General features: G+C 40.3%; 1 protein-coding gene across 3 annotated transcripts in view; it reads right to left on the reverse strand.

The window, feature by feature from the left end:
- Positions 1 to 19,908, reverse strand: part of NLGN4X (neuroligin 4 X-linked) — a 318,112-nt gene that overhangs the window by 118,680 nt on the left and 179,524 nt on the right. For 2 of the 3 annotated variants that reach the window (XM_043570689.1, XM_043570690.1), the window contains exon 5: positions 6,666 to 6,818. In XM_043570689.1, coding sequence (XP_043426624.1) covers positions 6,666 to 6,818 — 153 coding nt within the window. Of the gene's footprint in view, positions 1 to 6,665; positions 6,819 to 11,286; positions 11,335 to 19,908 lie in introns of those variants that run through there. The other variant, XM_043570691.1, reaches the window with a different exon arrangement.

A 19,908-nucleotide genomic window follows, 5' to 3' on the forward strand; every position in this document is an offset into this window, starting at 1 on the left:
TGGACCCAGCAGCTTGCAACAGAAGGGACCTGTCTCCCTTGTTCATACTCATCCTCCTGGTTACAAAGTCTCCACCCCACGGCAATGCCTTCCAGATCTGCTCCCAGGGCCCTCTGAAGTCCCAAACACAGGACTTTATTCTTACATGATGCTTCTAACTTATTTGCTGAATGCATCAAATCAATGCAGTGGGCATTTTCAGCCACCTGAAAGGCAGGCAGAAGAGGAAAGTCCAAGCCAATGGTCACCAAGGGCAGAACAGGGCCATGAACTTGTCTACTCCCAGAGTTCAGGTTCCACACCAGCAATAACAAAGACCCGATTATGGTGTTTCCAAAGTGGGTTATTAGATGCATCGAAACCTACTGATGAAGACAACAGAAGGTGATGTATTTTTTTTCGGGGGAGGGAGGACATTTCTTGATTTTTCTATTTTGCATGAATGTTGGCACAGAGAAGAGGCAAGGCCAACCCTCCTTTGAGCAATGTACGCATCCTACGATTGTGTTATCTGCAGTATACACATCCGTCCACATCCCAGCCCATCTTAGAGAGTCACATGGGCAAGCAGTGCAGCAGGGAGACCCAGAGGTTGTTCCTTTCTACCACCGACTTTCAATATGCTGGTTTTGAGTGGTTCCACATGATTCCTCTCACCTCCAGATCCCATTTCTCGCCATTTTCTCCCATATTCCTTTACTTCTCTAAGATTATGTACATTTCTCTAAATGCAACACTTCACTTTTCCTCTCGATGCCCTGAACTTTTCACCGCATTTTTAAAAAATGTTTATTTTTGAGAGAAAGAGAGAGACAGGGTGTGAGCGGGAGGGGGCAGAGAGAGAGAATGAGACACGGAATCCGAAGCAGGCTCCAGGCTCCGAGCTGCCAGCACAGAGCCTGAAGCAGGGCTGAAACCCACGAACCACGAGATCATGACGTGAGCCAAAGTCGGACGCCCAACCGACCGAGCCACCCAGGTGCCCCTGTGTGGCATTTAAAATGCGGCTTAGCAATGCATGGTTTCTAAGACACAGAATGGCAACACTTCCAGCGGGAAATCAAATCAGGGCAAACCCGTAAAGAGGGAGAATATAACGCGAGTTAGGAGGGCAGCAGCAAGACAAGGAGATCCTCAAAGTGGGCTGGATTATTGTTTCCCTTTACAGATACGTGTATGAACTTTTGACTTGATCTTAAGATGGGTTCCATTTGTAATTTAAAACAAAATGCTTAAGGGACGCCTGGGTGGCTCAGTCGCTTAGGCATCCGACTCTGGATTTCAGCTCAGGTCACGATCTCACAGTTCGTGACATCGAGGCCGGCAGTGCGCTCTGTGCTGACAGCACAGAGCCTACTTGGGATCCTCTCTCTTCCCCTGCTCCACCACCACCTGTCTCAAAATAAATAGACTTTAAAAAATTAAAATAAAAAGCAAACCAAAATCCTTAGTAAGAGATAAAAACAAACCAAAGACAACAGAGTGTCTAAGAAAAAAAAAAAAATAAAACAGTGACATTAGCAAACAGCAACCAATAAACTCCCAAAAAAAGGAGATGTATTCTGGGTACAGCAGCTTGACATTTTCAACAGAGGTGTCTAAGGTGTATTATAGGGACCCACCAAATTATCACGGATGTAAAATGCTCGTGCACGATGCACACAATATGTAATTCAGACCATAGCTCTTTACAGGAATGTATCAATCCTTTGCCCCAGTGATTCCCAGACTCCTTGTATGGAGTGGAATCAGACATAGAACACCAACGTATCAAATGGATGATGGCGAGAGTCCTCTGGCTGATGTCAAAGAGCTGCCTACAAATGCCACCCACCTACCCCGCATTTCAGCTGGAAATCGAGACCCCACAAAGGAGACGAGAACCATGAAGGTGGACACGCCATCATAGCAGGCATATGGCTCAAATCCTGTGAATTTTATTTATTGATTTATTTTAATGTTTATGTATTATTTTGAGAGAGGGAGAGACAGAGTGTGAGCAGGGGAGGGTCAGAGAGAGAGGGAAAACACAGAATCTGCAGCAGGCTCCAGGCTCCGAGCTGTCAGCACAGAGCCCGACGCGGGGCTCGAACTCACGAACCACAAGATCCTGACCTGAGCCACACTTGAGTGCCAGCAACGGAGCCACCCAGGCACCCCAAAGCGTGTGAATTTTTGCTCTGCAAGTACACTGCCTTTACTTCAAACCATTTCTGTATTATATTCAAAGCCATGATGTCACTGCATGTGAATGAACTTACGCAATTACTCACCTTAAAGACAACTTCAGGATAACCCCTACGCAACCTTCCCTGAGGCAAAAATTTTACACCAGTTACAACACCTGAGAAACAAGCAGGTGTTTCTGATACTTTTTTGAATCTTGAAATCAAATCAGTTACATAAATCTATGGGCAATGTTTCCTGAGACCACAGAATACCTGTCAGGCGAGAAATCTGTTGAAGTCACCAACTGGCTTAGTGGCATGGACTCCATTATGGGCAGCACGCAGCAGATAGGCAACGAATGGGCAATACCAATCAATCCCACACCCAACTGGCCCATAAACCATTAGATCTACAGCACCGAAGAGCTTTGCTGCGATCCATCGATGGTGCTGCTGGGGTGTATACCACCCTCACCGTGCACCATGATAACGAACGAGCAATCAAGACCCACTTGGAGGCACCTAACTGTAAGGATCGTAATCATAATTTTGTATCTAGATCAACTAATAAGCACATCTGACTTTTTTTGCGGAATTATAGAAGCTACATCGGTTTCCAAACTCATTCTGTAGTTTACCTGATTCATGGTTAATACAGACAGGAAAGCCTGGAGGTGGGATCTTAGTGGAAAAAGTACAGAGTTGAGGCTTCTCTCAGCCCTGAGCTGGGATCCCAGCACTGATCCCCACAAGGGATATCGCTGGGAGTCAACCCTTCACCCTTCACCTCTACATGTCCTTTTCTTGTAAGTAAAGTAAGCAAACCCATCCAATGGGCGAGGTGAGGATTAAGTGAGCAACGACAGCCATCCATGGCTGGCCAGCCACAGGTTCTCGATGAGTGGGTACTAAAGCATAGAAGTCAGACTGTTGTAAAGCAAAAATAATTTAAAGCACGCATGAGGCTTCAAATTGCAGGTAGTGATCCCCAAAAGGGAGTGATACCATGGGAGGTAAATTCAAATGAATGTTTAAATGGTGGTGGAATGAACTAATTCAAGATGTAAAGGCAAAGTGGAGACAATGAATGAGTGAATAGAGAGGTTAAGAGCCACAAATAAATAAATTCCGGGTATTTCCATCAGAAGGCATTCGTCAGGAGCTTCTCTTTTATGTCTAAGGTCTTTGGACGCTTGTCATGAAAAAATAAATAAATAAGAGGCAGATGTGATGGAACTCAAGTCTTGGATATGCATGCTTTCCTAATGACGAAAGTGCAGAGCAGAAGAGGAGATATGGTTATAAGAGAGCATGTTTTTGGAAAATAAATGGAAGACGAGTCCAATGACTAGACTTCATGCAGACATAAATAATGACCTTCCAGTTCTGATGATACGTACCAGTTTGCCTGGCTTCATTCCAGTGTATCAATAACATATTAACAGCTCTCAACGCATCCTGGACTAGATAACAAGTTATATGGCCAATGGCTGGCAAGACTGTGCCACACAGTCATGAGTAAAGAAAACATCCATATTCCACAACACAAGTGTCTTCTAATCATTATTTTTTTTAATTAAGGTTCAGGTTAGAGGGCGGCATTTGATAGATACTAGTGATTACATTGTTTCGCCAGCTGCGATTACACGTGTAGAGCAACAATGATATTCATATGTTGTCCAGAGGTATTAGTAACAATGGAAATTATAAGGTGATTCGGTGTCCTTGTTGCCATTACTGGGCTATGAGATTTCACACCTAAAGCCTCATGCTGAAATCTGTGTTCGTTCCATGCACAGCCTCCTGTGTATACCGTAATTCCTGTTGTCAAACCCTCCTCCTTTGGGTGGGAAAACAGCATTTATTACTCCATAAAAACAATACTATCAAACAATATTTTTCCAATTTCTTAGACAGAAAAAGAGCACTTATGCACTAATGGCTTCTTTGAAGAAGAAACTCAATATTTCCACGTTTTGCGAAAAACATATCTCTCCGTATCAAAAGCACTAATTAGAACGTGCGTCCCCACGCACGGTTGCGCCGTTTTATCGGATCATCTTTTTAAATATCCGGACGGCAATGGTTTAAAAATATTTCTCAACACCGAAAATAGCCGGCTTCCTGCAAGCTAAAAGGAAGGGTCCCTTAACAGTTTTGAAGAGGGTCGGGACGAAACGCAAGATCCGTGGTAAAGACAGATAAACTAAGTCACATTTCAGAATCTCTAGCACTCTGTATAATCGGCCAAGCTGGCACGGTTCACCCCAGCAAATAAAAGGGGGTCTGTGGCCTTCGCAGCATCTCCACAGTAGCTCATTCGTGCACTGTAAATAGACCGGCACAGAGATGCTAAATTGATTCTTTGATTTCTCTGTCGCCCACTACAGCTCTCTGTTTTGCCATCGCTATTTCTTTTTTAACTCTCAGGAGCAAAACGTGGACTTAACGTCTTTCAACGGGAAACATTTTAGAAACAAACTTTTGTCTTTTGCTTCAAAGATCTGTGTGTATACATGTATAAATGTGTACACATATGTGTGCATACGTATATGCATATATCAATATATATACACATTTACATATGTATATATAGTGTGTGTGTGTGTGTGTGTGTGTGTGCATAATCCCACAGCATTTCCCAGATCTGCACATAATTTCACAAACATGCCAAACTGATAAGGGGTCACCATGTAAATGGAGCTACATCCCACAGCTGGGCTTCAGAGGGGGAGAAAATCGATTTCCTCTCAAATCTAACGTTTTAAGGAACATCAACGCGTCATGCACGCAAGAGAACATTCTGTTACTCCACGGAAGCAAAAGCTTGTTCAATGGGCACTGCTTCATTCAGAAAACAGAGCCCAGGGTTCCGTTGCTTGGTCTGATGATGCTACAATGCCCTCTTCGAAAAGACTATATGCACTGTGCTGACACGTTGTATCCTCCCTCCACCTCTATGTCAGAATGGACCTTTTGTAAGAGACCAAGAAACACGATTTCCTGTTTCAAGGACTAGCGGCAGAAGCAACTACCCAGAAACTGCTGAAAAAATGTTCAGAAATGCAGGCGCTCATGGGGATGTGATGTTAACTACAATGATTCTACAAGGACCTGGCTCAGAGGACCTATGAAAACAGAAAACGAAATAAAATCATAAAACGAGAGGGTTCTTGAAGCTAATGCTTTTTATTTTCTTTCATGTGCAAAAACCAACGGGGAATTTTGAGGACTTTATCAATGCTCCGAAAGGCTCAACTTTGCAAACATCTGTGGGTGATTTGCATTTGTAAACTACAAATGCATTTCTACCACTCCCCACCCCCCTACCCCCCCAGCTCCAGGGGTCTTTCCTAGGTGAATGTTTTCACATGTAAATGAAAAAAAATGCTCAAAATAACATGAAAACATCAAGGTGAAAATAAAATATTCCTGGTAATATTTGTCCATTTGGAGAGAACATTTTCAGCCACAGATTTTGTTCAGCAGAGCTCCATTGTTGTCTTAAAAACAAACGTTTTCGGGGCGCCTGGGTGGCGCAGTCGGTTAAGCGTCCGACTTCAGCCAGGTCACGATCTCGCGGTCCGGGAGTTCGAGCCCCGCGTCAGGCTCTGGGCTGATGGCTCAGAGCCTGGAGCCTGTTTTTGATTCTGTGTCTCCCTCTCTCTCTGCCCCTCCCCCGTTCATGCTCTGTCTCTCTCTGTCCCAAAAATAAATAAACGTTGAAAAAAAAATTAAAAAAAAAAAACACAACAAAAAAACGTTTTCATGTACGCCTAGGAATATTAGTCATGAAATGTACAACGGTAGACAAAACTACAAAAGAAGATAAATCTCAAAATAGAGCCCACCCCAAATATCTATTTTTCCAAGCCCCCAGTGGGGAAAAAGGAAATAAACAGCAAAACCATGGAGAGCTCTTACTGGTGGATTTCCAGGCCCTCACCCTTTACGGTAAATGAGAAACTGTTGGAAAATTCAAGTGAGAGCCAAGCTCCATTGTGTGTAAATACAACAGTCATTGTAACCCCGCCACAGAGGCACAACGCTCACAGATGATCAGTTAAGGAATTAGGTGAAAGATTTTCCAGCCCCCAAGCTAAAGACAAGTAAAGAAATCTACTATCTACTGCCCTCCATTGTCACTGCTTCCCAAAGGATCACCCATCAGCAAATGAATTCCCTCTACAGGGCTGTGATGTCCAAAAAGTATTCATTTGGCCCAAAGATAGAAATGCGCTTAAGTAAAATTTCATTTTAATTTGGGACCTTGGAGACTGCCTTTGTTGGAGGAAGGATAGGGGTTCCCCAAAATACAATTCAACGATGAAAAGCTGCATGCCGGAAAAAGACGACCAAACCTCTCCTGCAGCGAGCCCAGGGAAATAGAACCTTCCAAGGATCGGAGTAACACAGTGCAGATCAGCTACTTCCCACACAGTAAAAAGCACCACTTTGTCACCGCGCCTTGCACATTTACCCGATGCCATCACTCACCTAGAATTCCCAGCCGGTAGTTAATGGTGATCACAATGACATTGCCGTAGCTGGCCAGCACACTGCCGTCTATCATATTCCCAGTGCCCTCCATGTAAGACCCTCCGTGGATATAGACCATGACCGGCTTCTTACTGTTCTGATCATGGATGTCTGGAAAAAGAAAGTCAAGTAAGGAAATAGAATAAAAAAAAAAAATCACACTGATGAACGGATACTATGCAACGGACAAAGGGCACGGATTATTATGTTCTTCCTTCTTTGGACTGGAATCAACCATGCATCTATGTGGAATTACATACACCGTGGTAAGACTGCCTAAGAGAACTGCTCAATGTTATCATTTTTTCTAGTCACAGAAATGGTATTTTTGAGAAGCATACGGACATCTGAAGTAATATGAATGCCTATGTACATTTCTGTATCTACCTAAAACACTAGAAACTAGAAGATTTTGATGAAATGCTTACTTCCTAAACAGTGCTCAACTCCTAAAAGGTGACTTATTCAAGAAGCACACAGCGTAATAAGTTTCATCATCTCGGGAAGTGTGCAATCTGCTTCAAAACGATCATTTGTTTTTACCTCTCTATTCAGAGATGAGCCTACAGATGCATTTTTAACTGAAACATGAGAATACATTGGAACCAGTGAGGCTGAATGTAGCAAACTCCAAGTAAACGGTTAAAAATTATCAACAGAACAGAAACGTGTAAAACCGAAAACAGGGCAAAACAACATGTCCGAGCAAAAGTCTTTGTTCTAGTTTGCTGACTGCGATAAATATCTCAACATATTTAAGTAACGAAAATGAAAGGGGCGCCTGGGTGGCTCAGTGGGCTCAGCATCCGACTTTGGCTCAGGTCATGAAGTCATGGTTCACAAGTTTGAGCCCCGCGTATGGTTCTGTGCTGACAGCTCAGAGCCTGGAGCCTGCTTCGGATTCTGTGTCTCATTCTATTTCTGCCCCTCCTCCACTCACGCTCTGTCTCCTCTGTCTCTGTCTCTGTCTCTCTCTAAGAATAAACATTAAAAAATTAAAAAAAAAAATGGAAACAGATGTAATAGAAATGACACAAGACTCCAACCTCAACATGAAATGATTGACATGCAATCTATTTTCAGAGGGATATGAACCCCAGTTGAGATTTGCAACCACTGGGCACCCTTGGTAATGACTTTGTGGCTTTATTTCATAATGATGTAAAAACAGTGTTTCACAATGGTCTGTGAGGACAGGAATTCAGAGACCATCTGTCCATTTGTGGACCCTGCTTTGTGAACAGGTATTGATTAAATCACCTTTTAAAATCAGTCCTTAAGTTTACGTTTAATGTATCACACTGATTCCTTTTACAATTATTTCTGAGTATCTCTCTACATGTATCCATAGATATATACACATAGGTGTGTGTAAATAATGTATATATCTGTCTGTCATCAAAAGAAACCCCAATGTATCCAATGTACATTTATTGTCACCTTTTTTTCAGTCAAGTGTTTTTTCTCCTCCTTCAGCAAGAAATCTCAAGAAAGGAATTTTAAGGAAATGAATCATTTGGATGAGGGGGGCTGCTAATAAAATGAATTCTGACCACAATCTCAAAATGAGTTCATTGGGTGCCTCAGGAAGGGGGCTCGAGAAACCCACTGGTCACAGTCAAATACAGAAAAAAGTGTCACGCTCCCATGTCCCTGCAGATCCTGAATAGACAGCAGAAGAACCGATCTTATTTTCTCAAATAAAATTCAAATATACAGTAAAAATGCTTTCTTCATCCCTTGTTCATCAAGCGCTACGTGGAATTCTGAAACACACACGGGTGTTTGGAAAGGTGTTGGGTTTGGAACCACGTACTCCTGTGTCTGGCTCCTGATTTGCTGGTTTTCCCCTTATTTCTTTTAGCAGGTGCAGGCTGTTGGGCGGTCCACTGCGGAACAGGATGTGGTAGAGACTTTGAAGGCTACTTGAAGGGGTTTTCTCAGAGAAAATGCTAGGTTAACATCTCTAAGCTTTCCAAAGGCATAGAACAAGGTTCTCGTGAACTTGAAGAGTAATAAATAACGAATGCCCTGTTAATTCAAAGTAAAAAAATATATATCACAGGGTATTGGTATTCAGTGACTAGGGGGCATTTTAATGGGAAAAAAGTTGCATTTCGAGCATTGGGAAAACAGATCCTAAGAAGCAGAAATGCTCTAATAAGAGATGCAGAGTAAGAGGCAAATTATATCCCTGGCTGGTGTAAGAGAACTAAAAAAAAAAAAAAAAAAGTTTTGGGTTTTGTTTTAATACATTTTCTCTTTTTGTTTCTTTTTACATGATCTGATAGAATCTTTTTAAATTAAAAAAAATTTTGTTTTAATACATTTTTTTTCATTTTACATGATCTAATAGAATCTTTTTAAATTAAAAATTTTTTTGTTTTAATACATTTTTTTTCTTTTTACATGATCTAATAGAATCTTTTTAAATTAAAAATTTTTTTTGTTTTAATACATTTCTTTTTCCTTTTCACATGATCTAATAGAATCTTTTTAAATGAAAAAAAATTTTTAATACATTTCTTCTTTTTATTTTTTCACGATCTAATAGAATCTTTTTAAATTAAAAAATTTTTTTTGTTTAAATACATTTCTTTTTTTCTTTTTACACGATCTAATAGAATCTTTTTAAATTTTTTTTGTTTTAATACATTTCTTTTTTTTCTTTTTACATGATCTATAGAATCTTTTTAATTTTTTTTGTTTTAATACATTTCTTTTTTTTCTTTTTACATGATCTAATAGAATCTTTTTAAATTAAAAAAATTTTGCTTTAGTACATTTCTTTTTTTTCTTTTTACACGATCTAATAGTATCTTTTTAAATTTTTAATTTTTTTTGTTTTAATACATTTCTTTTTTTTTCTTTTTACATGATCTAATACAATCTTTTTAAATTTTTATTAATACGTTTTTGGATTCAGATAAAATGGCAGGCGTTCTGGGGCCCGCCACAACAGAGAGGCTAGCGTGCGAGTCAGGTGCGGGATGAGCTATTCTAAGGCCATCGGAAAAGATCTTGCGGAAAAGATCTTGCGAAGAGAGGTAGGGACAGCCCTAGAAACCACACGGGAGTTACAACAATAATTAAATAATAACAATGTTAAGACAAGAGCAGGTGTGAAACCAGCATTGGCCCCACTTCTTAGACCCAAGTTGATTAAACGGCACCTCCAGGGACTCCTTGCTGCCTGGCAGGGAGAAGTCATCATCCACGTCTGTGCCTCGAATTGTGTTTCCCCCCAAAACCCAAATGTTCCTCAAGGGCCTTTGCCCTGTAAGGCAAATGCACAGAGGTCCGTGCACTTTCCTACTTGGACGGCAGAAATGGAGTCTCCCTGGCAACTTACTTGGGACTTTCTGTCTTGTCTCTTTGACACTATTTGTTCTGCTGAAGGCACAGGTAAGTGTGGTCCTGGTTGTTAGAGAACACTCTCTTCCAGAGTTTAAAAAGCATCAGTTTAGTTCCAGTGGCTGATCTGTCCAGCAACTTGGGATCCTTCAAGAAACAACTTTCCATGGCAACCAAACATTTTGGGGGGGGGGTAACAAAAAAGTTTTCAAAACAGCCTTGGTGTTGGAAAGGAAAAGATAGAGATGTAGGTTTTTGACCTTTTCATTTTTCACATCTTTGCTATCCCTGCTTCCTACCCCCAACCCCCCCTCCTTTAAATGCTGCTAAAAGGCAGGCAGCAGAGAAAGGAGATCTTGTTAAAACACTTTGTCATGTATTTCACTGTGAGCCAGAGAAGATTCTTTGAAACTTAACTGTGAATCCGGATATTAAAAAAAAAAAAAAAAGAAAGAAAGAAAGAAAAAAAAAAAAGAAAAAGAAACAACCAAAACCAGAAATGCCAGACACCCAAAAAGTTCTACGAAGGTGTCTCACAGTTTGGCAGCTCGTAGAAGGAATTAAGAAAACCAAATCTCTGGGGCGCCTGGGTGGCGCAGTCGGTTAAGCGTCCGACTTCAGCCAGGTCACGATCTCGCGGTCCGTGAGTTCGAGCCCCGCGTCAGGCTCTGGGCTGATGGCTCAGAGCCTGGAGCCTGTTTCCGATTCTGTGTCTCCCTCTCTCTCTGCCCCTCCCCCGTTCATGCTCTGTCTCTCTCTGTCCCAAAAATAAATAAATGTTGAAAAAAAAAAAAAAAAAAAAAAAAAAAAAAAGAAAACCAAATCTCCAAAATACAATATTAACTTACAAACAACTTTGGAAGGAAGAAAAGAAAGTATACATGCATGTGCTAAAATTTCATTTTCTCTTCTTATGACCAAGCCAAAAAAAGGGGGGAAAAAAGGAAAAAGGAAAAGAAAAACATACGATGCCTTGTAAATAACATTTTTTTATTAACTCACTTCATATTTAGAAACGTTTATACTTCTTATGGGTGGTTTGCATTCAGCGACAGGGTCATTGAGATTAAAAAGCACAGTGGTTTCCAAACAAGAAGAAAATAAAGCACACAAAAGTGTACTCGTTTCAGAGAAGGGGAGGAAAAAGAGGTTGAAATAAAAAAAAAATAGAGAGAGAGATATAAAATCATGCATCAGGGTCGAGCTTTGAAAAAACAAAAAATACCTTCGTCTTCAGGACGATCATTACTGGTTATATCATCTGCGTTTTTCTTTGTGTTGGCTCCTGGGGTCATAATGAGAAGGAAAATAAAGGGAAAAAAAAGAGAATTCAAAAACAACAGGTTTGCAAAAAAACCAGAAGAGAGATACTACCCAGTAAAAGAAAAAAAAATGTCACACAAAAAGTTGAAATTTGTTACATTTGGATTTCAAAAAAAAAAATGAGGTAGGGGGTCGATGCAAAATGCATAAAAACATAAAGATGTCAAGAAGAACAAATTCAAAATGTTACTTGCGAAAAATATTCTCTATCCTGTGAAAATGCAGTTTGGGGGGTTATAATGATAGTACTGCAAAAAAAAAAGGAAAAAAAAGAGCTAATGTGAGTTTGAAAAAAAGAAAATTAAATTATTAAGAAAGATTTTCCACATTCTCAGAAGAAATGCACATGAAGTATTCAATGTCCCTCTAATTTTAACATATTATAATCTACATAAATTCATGAAATGTCACCAATACACCTTGGTTATAAAATTCCATAATGGAAGAAGAAACACATTTATGCAATAAACACAGAAGGACTTTCAATAAAATACTTAAAATTGACATTAGTTCCATGCAGATGAACTTAAAACACAGCATTTCAAATTACAAATCAGAAATGTCAGTTGATTTATTAATTTGAATCATGAAATTCACCTCTCACCAGTGTCTAGAGAACTACTCAATATTTGCTCCTGTTTAGTATAAAAACAAACACAACAACAAAACCAGCATTTTCAATCAGGATTTCTTAAGTTAAAACATTATCAATCATGTTCTCTCTGACTGAAACACTTATTAAATATTACTTCAACGTTACCACTCATTGAATTTAAGATAAGTATATAATAAAGCCACCTACCTTGATGACCTGAAATTTAAACCAGATAAGAATGTCCATGTAGACAAAATATGGTGGGCGGCGGGGTGGGGGTGGGGGGTCCCTCAACTACACCACAAACACTCTCTTCCATATTCAGTATGAAGTGCACCATTTTCCTTTTTATATTTTCCAGATACAAGATGACAAAACATTTAATAATGCTTGAATTGTTTGGTTAATTAGCTCAATTGTCTTCTTTTCATAGATAGACACAATCAGGACATGCATATTCCAGATCCACTAGCTTCAAAAAGGTCTGAACCACATCCTTCTAGAAGTTCTAAGTAACTCAAAAGAACTCAGCATGTTGTGAAGCCAAAATGTGAAACTGTGGTGTTTTTGTAGTCAGAGAAGGCTTGCATATTTTCTATTTTATGTGGTTTAACACCTTTTAATGAGCACACCTAGGTGGGTGGGAAATCTGATTTGTTGATTTTTGAGGCTTAAATATCCCCACTGTCGATATTTTCAAGCTACCAACATAAGGTCATTGAAGACAGCTGCAGAGAGGTGCCTGGGACCCCTAGAAACTCCAGCCTAATTCCACCCTCATCCACCTAAAGTTAGAGTCAAGTCTTACAGAAACCACCTGTCCTTACAAAACTTTCATTTCTGGTCCCTTAGAAAGTATCGTGATGCTGATATCCCAATCTATTATAGTCATTACCTTGATATCAACATCTATTTATTGCCCACAATCCTATTGCATTTGAATATCTAAAAAGGGGCACCCCGGGATGCCTGGGTGGCTCAGTCGGTTAAGCGTCCGACTTCAGCTCAGGTCACGATCTCGCAGTCCGTGAGTTCGAGCCCCGCGTCGGGCTCTGGGCTGATGGCTCAGAGCCTGGAGCCTGCTTCCGATTCTGTGTCTCCCTCTCTCTCTGCCCCTTCCCCGTTCATGCTGTGTCTCTCTCTGTCTCAAAAATAAATAAACGTTAAAAAAAAATTAAAAAAAAATAAAAAGGGGCACCTGGTTGGCTCAATCAGTCCGACTCTTGATTTCAGCTCAGGTCATGACCTTGTGGTTCCTCAGATCAAGCCCCACATCAGGATCGGCGTTGACAGCTCAGGGCCGGCTTGGGATTCTCTGTGTCCTTCTCTCTCTCTGCCCCTCTTCTGCTCATGCATGTGCATGAAATCTCTCTCAAAATAAACAAACTTTTTAAAAATAAATGAATAGGGGCGCCTGGGTGGCGCAGTCGGTTAAGCGTCCGACTTCAGCCAGGTCACGATCTCGCGGTCCGTGAGTTCGAGCCCCGCGTCGGGCTCTGGGCTGATGGCTCAGAGCCTGGACCCTGTTTCCGATTCTGTGTGTCCCTCTCTCTCTGCCCCTCCCCCGTTCATGCTCTGTCTCTCTCTGTCCCAAAGATAAATAAACGTTGAAAAAAAAAATAAAAAAAAAAATAAATGAATAAATACGTAAAAGAACTAAAAAATCAAATTAGCTTGACTGTCTTTGGGTTGTGTTTGTCGGGGGTTTATCAGTATAGAACCTATTTCAAAGTGAACTCATGGACTGAATTTATGACAAAACTATGTAGAAGCTTATAAGGGATGCCCTTCTCAGAGAAGTATGCTACAGGAGTGATCCACAAATCTGTGTTACAAGTCCTCCTCTCATTTCTGGAAGAAAAAAATTTGCATTCCTCCATGTAAGAAGATTTTGTAAGTAAAGTGTGAGTGACCTGAAACACATCCTGGGCTGGATGAGAGGCAATGGTTAGGGAACCTTCCCCAACAAAGAGAGGAAAGTTCTAAAGACTAAGAATGCTTTAACAATTTTGATAACATAGTTCCAAGGCTGATTAAGTAGCAATCCAGGGTAATCTACTGCCTCTTTGATTCTTTACCAAACTTTCTGGTTAACCAAAGTGTGATTTTTAAGAGCTTTACTGAAGCATGATTTACATCCCATAAAATCAACTCATCACAGTATAAGATTCGATGATTTTTTTTTAACGGAGTTGTGGCAACTATCAGCATAATCCAATTTTAGAACATTTGCATCAACCCAGAAAGACTGTGTTCTAACTATAGGTGCCATGTTCCTAGCCTCCGTCTCATTAACCTACTTTCTGTCTTTCTACATTTGCCATCTCGGGGCGTGTTGTAGAAAGGAATTCGTATAATGCCCAGTCTTTTGTGTCTAAAGCAGACACTCTCACGTAGCGTGTTTTCAAAGTCATTTATGCTGTAGCATGGATCAGTACTTGATTCTTTTATATGGATGAATAATATTCCACTGTATGGATAGACCGAATTTTGTTTTTCCATTCATCTGTTGGTGGCCACTTGTACTGTTTCCACGTGGTGGCTATTAGAACGCTGCTCGGAACATGTGGGCACAATATTTACGTTAGGATATAGGTGTTTCTTTCTGTTGGGTAGATATCTAGGAGTGGAACTGCTATTTTATATGGGAAATTGATGTTTAATTTTTTTAACTGTTTTAATGTTTATTTCTTTCTTTCTTTTTTTTTTTTTTTGAGAGAGAGGGAGAGGGTGAATGGGGAAGGGGCAGAGAGAGAAGGAGACACAGAACCCGAAGCAGGCTCCAGGCTCTGAGCTGCCAGCACAGAGCCCGATGCGGGGCTCGAACTCACAAACCATTAGATCATGACCCGAGCTGAAGTCGGACGCTTAACCAACTGAGCCATCCAGGAGCCCCCCAAGCGTAACATTTAAAATAACTAGAAAGAGTACATGCAAGAAAATGCAAAATTGAGAACTTCCAACATGTGGAAATTACAAGGAGTCTCTGTTTCTCATGGTCTCCCAAAAATAAATAAATGTTAAAATTTTTTCTTTACATTGGGTTCTGTGTCCCCTATTATTGAATTGTTAAGTGTTCTTTTTTTTTTTTAATTTTTTTACGTTTATTTTTGATAGAGACAGAGTACAAGTTGGGGAGGGGCAGAGAGAGAAGGAGACATAGAATTTGAAGCAGGCTCCATGCTCTAAGCTGTCAGCACCGAGCCCGACATGGGGCTTGAACTCATGAACCATGAGATTGTGACCTGAGCCAAAGTCGGACGCTTAACCGACTGAACCACCAGGTGCCCCTACATTTTTTAGATACAAGTCTTTTTCCAGAAATATGATCTGCAAATCTTTTCTCCCAGTCTGTGTGGCTTCTCTGTCAGTTTTCTCAGTGGTGTCTTTTGAAGTACAAACGTTTGTTTTTAATTGTGATGAGGTCGATTTTGTCCATTTTCTTTCAAAGCTTGTTGCTTTGGATATCATATTTGAGAAATCCTTGCCCAAGCCAAGATCCTGAAGATTTTCTCTCATGTTTTTCCCTCAATGCTAACCAGTTGTCGCTCTTCACCTTTTAAGTGTCTGAGTTACTTTCAGTGTATGATATGAGGTTAGGGTTGAAATTCATTGTTTGCGTATGAGTATCTCACTGTTTTAGGACCATTGATTGAAATGCTAACGTTCCCTCCTTAAATTCTTGAGACAATATTGCTGAAGCCAGTTACTATAAATGCCAGGACTCTATTTATTCCCGGACTCTTTTAATTATATTCCATCCTGCGTTTCTATCCCCATGAGTCCCTACCTGTCCTGAAGACTATAGCTTTATAGTACGCTTTAAAATGGGGAAGGAGTGGGGCGCCTGGGTGGCTTGTTCGGTTAAGCGTCCGACTTCGGCTCAGGTCACGATCTCACAATCCATGAGTTCAAGCCCCCCGTCGGACTCTGTGCTGACAGCTCAGAGCCTGAAGCCCGTTTCAGATTCTGTGTCTCCCTCTCTCTCTGCGCCTCCCCTGTTCATGCTCTGTCTTTCTCTGTCTCAAAAATAAATAAACGTTAAAAAAATATTTTTAAATAAATAGATAAATAAAATGGGGAAGGAGAAGCCAGCCAACTTTATTCTGCTTTGTCAAGATAATCTGCTCATTCTAGATCCTCCGCCTTTACACACAAATTTTCAAACAAGCTTGTCAACTGAAGAAAAAAAAAAATCACCCACCGAGATTTTGACAGAACTTACTTGCCAAACTGCAATTTTGCATTAATTTCATATAGCACAGTACGACCCAGAAACATCATTAGGTATCACCTTTAATGTTCAATGTGTACTTAATGTTTCACCTTTTTGTTCATGTTTAGTAAGTTGTTGCTGCATTTTTCTTTGCAAAGATAGCTAATTAAATGTCCTTTAAAAAAAACAATGGAGTTATCCTGAATATCTAATTTAGTTAGAATCGTGAGCTATGGGAAAAAGATTCTGGTGGGATTCATTCCGCAGCAAACCCATCTTGCACAAGCAAAAAAAAAAAAAAAGGCATTTCAAAATCCATACACGCCATGAGTTTTTTTTTCCACCCACTCCATGTCTATACCATTCTCCAAGTGCCAGAAAAATATTCCTTTACATCTAATAATTAGGCCCTCTATGAAACCTCCATGGGGAAATAGCTCTAAATATTAAAGGGAATATTTAAGCAACTTCAAACAAATGCATAGCTGTTCCATTATTAAAATTTAAGTATGATTTTATAAATAAAATATCTCAATGTCACTGGTCCTTGAAGGGTGTCCATCATTTTTTTATACCTCTGCTTCTGATGTGCCCTTCTTATGGTTTATCTGCATCATTTTCAAAAGTAAAACTATTTAAAAGAGTACTCTGTATCCTAAATGGAGAAGAACTACTTTGTAGAGAAATCAGAAAAGGTAGAGCATGGTAAAGGAAAGGAAAATCAATGAAAATCCTCTAGATGCTGATTTTAACATTTCAAGGCAAGAGAATAATTTCATAATTCCTCTTTTTATTATCCATTACCTTTGTAGCCAGTTATGTATGGAAATCCTCAAACACAGTCATCAGACAGTGTGAGATGATCGCGTCATTTATGCGAGAACGTAACGAAATGATAGAATATGGAAAACCTTTAAAGTATTGCTTTCAAAATGAGATATCATATTAAATATGTATTTATTAGTTCACATTGTTTTGGGTCTCTTAACAGTGCAAGTTCCAAGCAGAAGGTAGACTTGTTTTCTTAAATACAAAAAGAGTGCATCTTAGCCAAATGCATTATTTTCATCACATGGGAAGTTGTGTAATGGGCTACAGGGGACATAAATGCTTTTCCCGGCCATCACACACGTGTGTGATTGATCGCTTTGTCCCTCGGCCACAGAGGAACGCTTCTTTAATCTTCTAATTCAGTAATGGGCTCATTTCAGCAATAATAAGCTGAATGGGATCTGATCCATGAGAGAGTGCCCATGCCTCATCACTTAACTCACTGGTAACCCATTCCTTCTAAAGACAGGTATGGATGCTTTAAAGATGCCAGCCTTGGCCGCCAGTGGGTACCATGAATAAATACTCCACACGTACATCTTAATATACGCTCTCACCCTTACTGGAACATCGATCTGAAAGATAACACGAAACACTTCATTCAGAGGGTTTCATCCAAAGCATATGTACCTTGAAAAATGGGGTCCCCACAGATGAGTTCACTTTCTGCATCTGAAGCAATCAGCATAGTTGATCTTCATTTCCCGCCCCCCCCCTGCCCCCACCTGGAATCACAACATCTGAACCAGATCGAGTTGCACTCAAGGAAAATACAGGCAAGGCTGGAGAGCCTGTCTAATTAATGCAGCCTTCAACGAACAGGCTTCCTGACATCCGCATTTGGAATTTCTGTTCATTCCATGCCTTGGTGACACAGGACAGGAGGGTGATACGGGACAGGGTCGACTATGGGAAATCAAGAGCATTCCTTTTTTTTTCTTTTAATGTATTTATTTATTTTGAGAGAGAGAGCATTAGTGGGGAAGCAGCAGAGACACAGGGAGGCAGAGAATCCCAAGCAGCCTCCCCACTGTCAATGCAGAGCCTGACGCAGGGCTCAGTCTCCTGAACCGTGAGATCATGACCTGAGCCGAAACCAAGAGTGGGAGACTTAACCAACTGAGCCACCCAGGTGCCCCAAGGGCATTCCTTTTTAATGTGGAAGGAGGATTCTTGGTGATCAAAAGCCCTAGGAAACAGAACATATGGAAGTCGGTGGATTTCTCTGAAGTCATAGGCAGACGTCTATTTTGAACACATTTTGTGATGGCATCCCCAAGTTTGAAGGCTTCTGCTCCAAGACATATGAAGAGATACGGAATTGCTGACTTACTGGGTGTGGTCTTGAGGTCAAATACCTAGGATTCATCCCACAGACATTTATTATGTGACTTACACCTGCTTGAGATTTTCCTAATCGTTGTGAAATGTTCTGCCAATCAACTTATCCTGCGTTGTCCATGTATCTGTGACTACGGTAAAACCAAAGTCTAATTTTTTGTACTTTTCTACCAGTTTCAAAATGCCTCACTGTAATAGTGAAAATAATAGGAGGGTTTTTGTTTTTTGCATGTATTTTTTGCGTGTTTGCTCTGATTGGCTTGGGAAGACAGATTGAGAGAAATATGAATAATAATTTGTTCTTTCTTTTGGAATTAGGAAGAATTCTTTTCACACTTTCTTTGGTTGGAATCAAAATAAACCTAAAAGTGCATAGGTCCCTGATATATGTTTGTGCTTTTTATTAAAATCTCAAGGCACTGCATAGCTTCACATAAACATTTTTTTGTTGTTGTGAATTCGGTTATTGAAATGTTTCTGTTCTTGGGAATAAAACACAAATCCTATTAGATTTACAGGAGTCTCTCCTTTTTATTAAAACGTTCAGCTGATAGGATATATTACCTCCTCACACAATCTCTGTGAGCTTGAGATTAAATCACAATGCATTTAAAAGCTGGAACTAATTTAATATTGAATTATGCTGGATGGTTTTCCTGCACCTGTATTTAGGAAACTCATGTTGAAAATGAAATTGGCTTTTATTTGCCCTAAGATACCTCCAGAAATGTTGTATTAAAAAATGATAAACCTCTGTAGATATGTATATAGGTATACATATTCATTCTCCTTGCCAAGAGATTCTGGAAGATTTTGACCCCATGGGCATCGTTTTAACTCTGATGAAAACCTTCTTTCCGTAGTCAGAACACAGACTACTGGCAACTGGGTGGTTCTCTATGCCAGGAGACTTTTTGGTTGTGGCACTGGAATTACAGAGAGCTGGGACCTTTGGCATTTCGTCCCCTTGCATTCTACATAGAGGAAGAGTCGCTTGTCCAGCATCACCAATAAAATCTGTCCAGTAACCTTTGGGTTTCCCTGTGTCTGACTTGGGGACTATTGCACAATCTTCCCCTAAAAATGAAATTTGTTTGGACTTATGCAAAATCCTCCCTACTCTGCAATTCCTGAATCTGTTGTGCCAGGAGATGCTTAACTGAATGTCCCCAAAGAAGGCTCTCAAACTATTTTTAAGAATCACAAGTCACTGAAGCCTTTGGAAAGCAGGATGATATCTTACTGCAGATGACGACTTTTGCAACCTCTATCTGCTTTTGAACTTCGCTGACTGGCCACAAAAGAACTGTTCGTTGTTCTTTTCAGTGAGAACGCAGAAGACATCATGATACAAACAATAGAAATGTCAACAAGGACACCAACGTAAGGGGAAGAATGCCTCTCATGTCTTTTCCAGTGTGGCAATGTTCAGTCAACACACTGTCTATAAAGGACCCTGTGATTTGCTCAAAAGATCCAATGCCCTGCCCCAGGGAGGTGTTTTACCATCCACACCTGCTAACATAGCACTCTTGGCCAAC

Source organism: Prionailurus bengalensis, chromosome X, assembly GCF_016509475.1.
Source record: "Prionailurus bengalensis isolate Pbe53 chromosome X, Fcat_Pben_1.1_paternal_pri, whole genome shotgun sequence".
Taxonomy (NCBI): domain Eukaryota; kingdom Metazoa; phylum Chordata; class Mammalia; order Carnivora; family Felidae; genus Prionailurus; species Prionailurus bengalensis.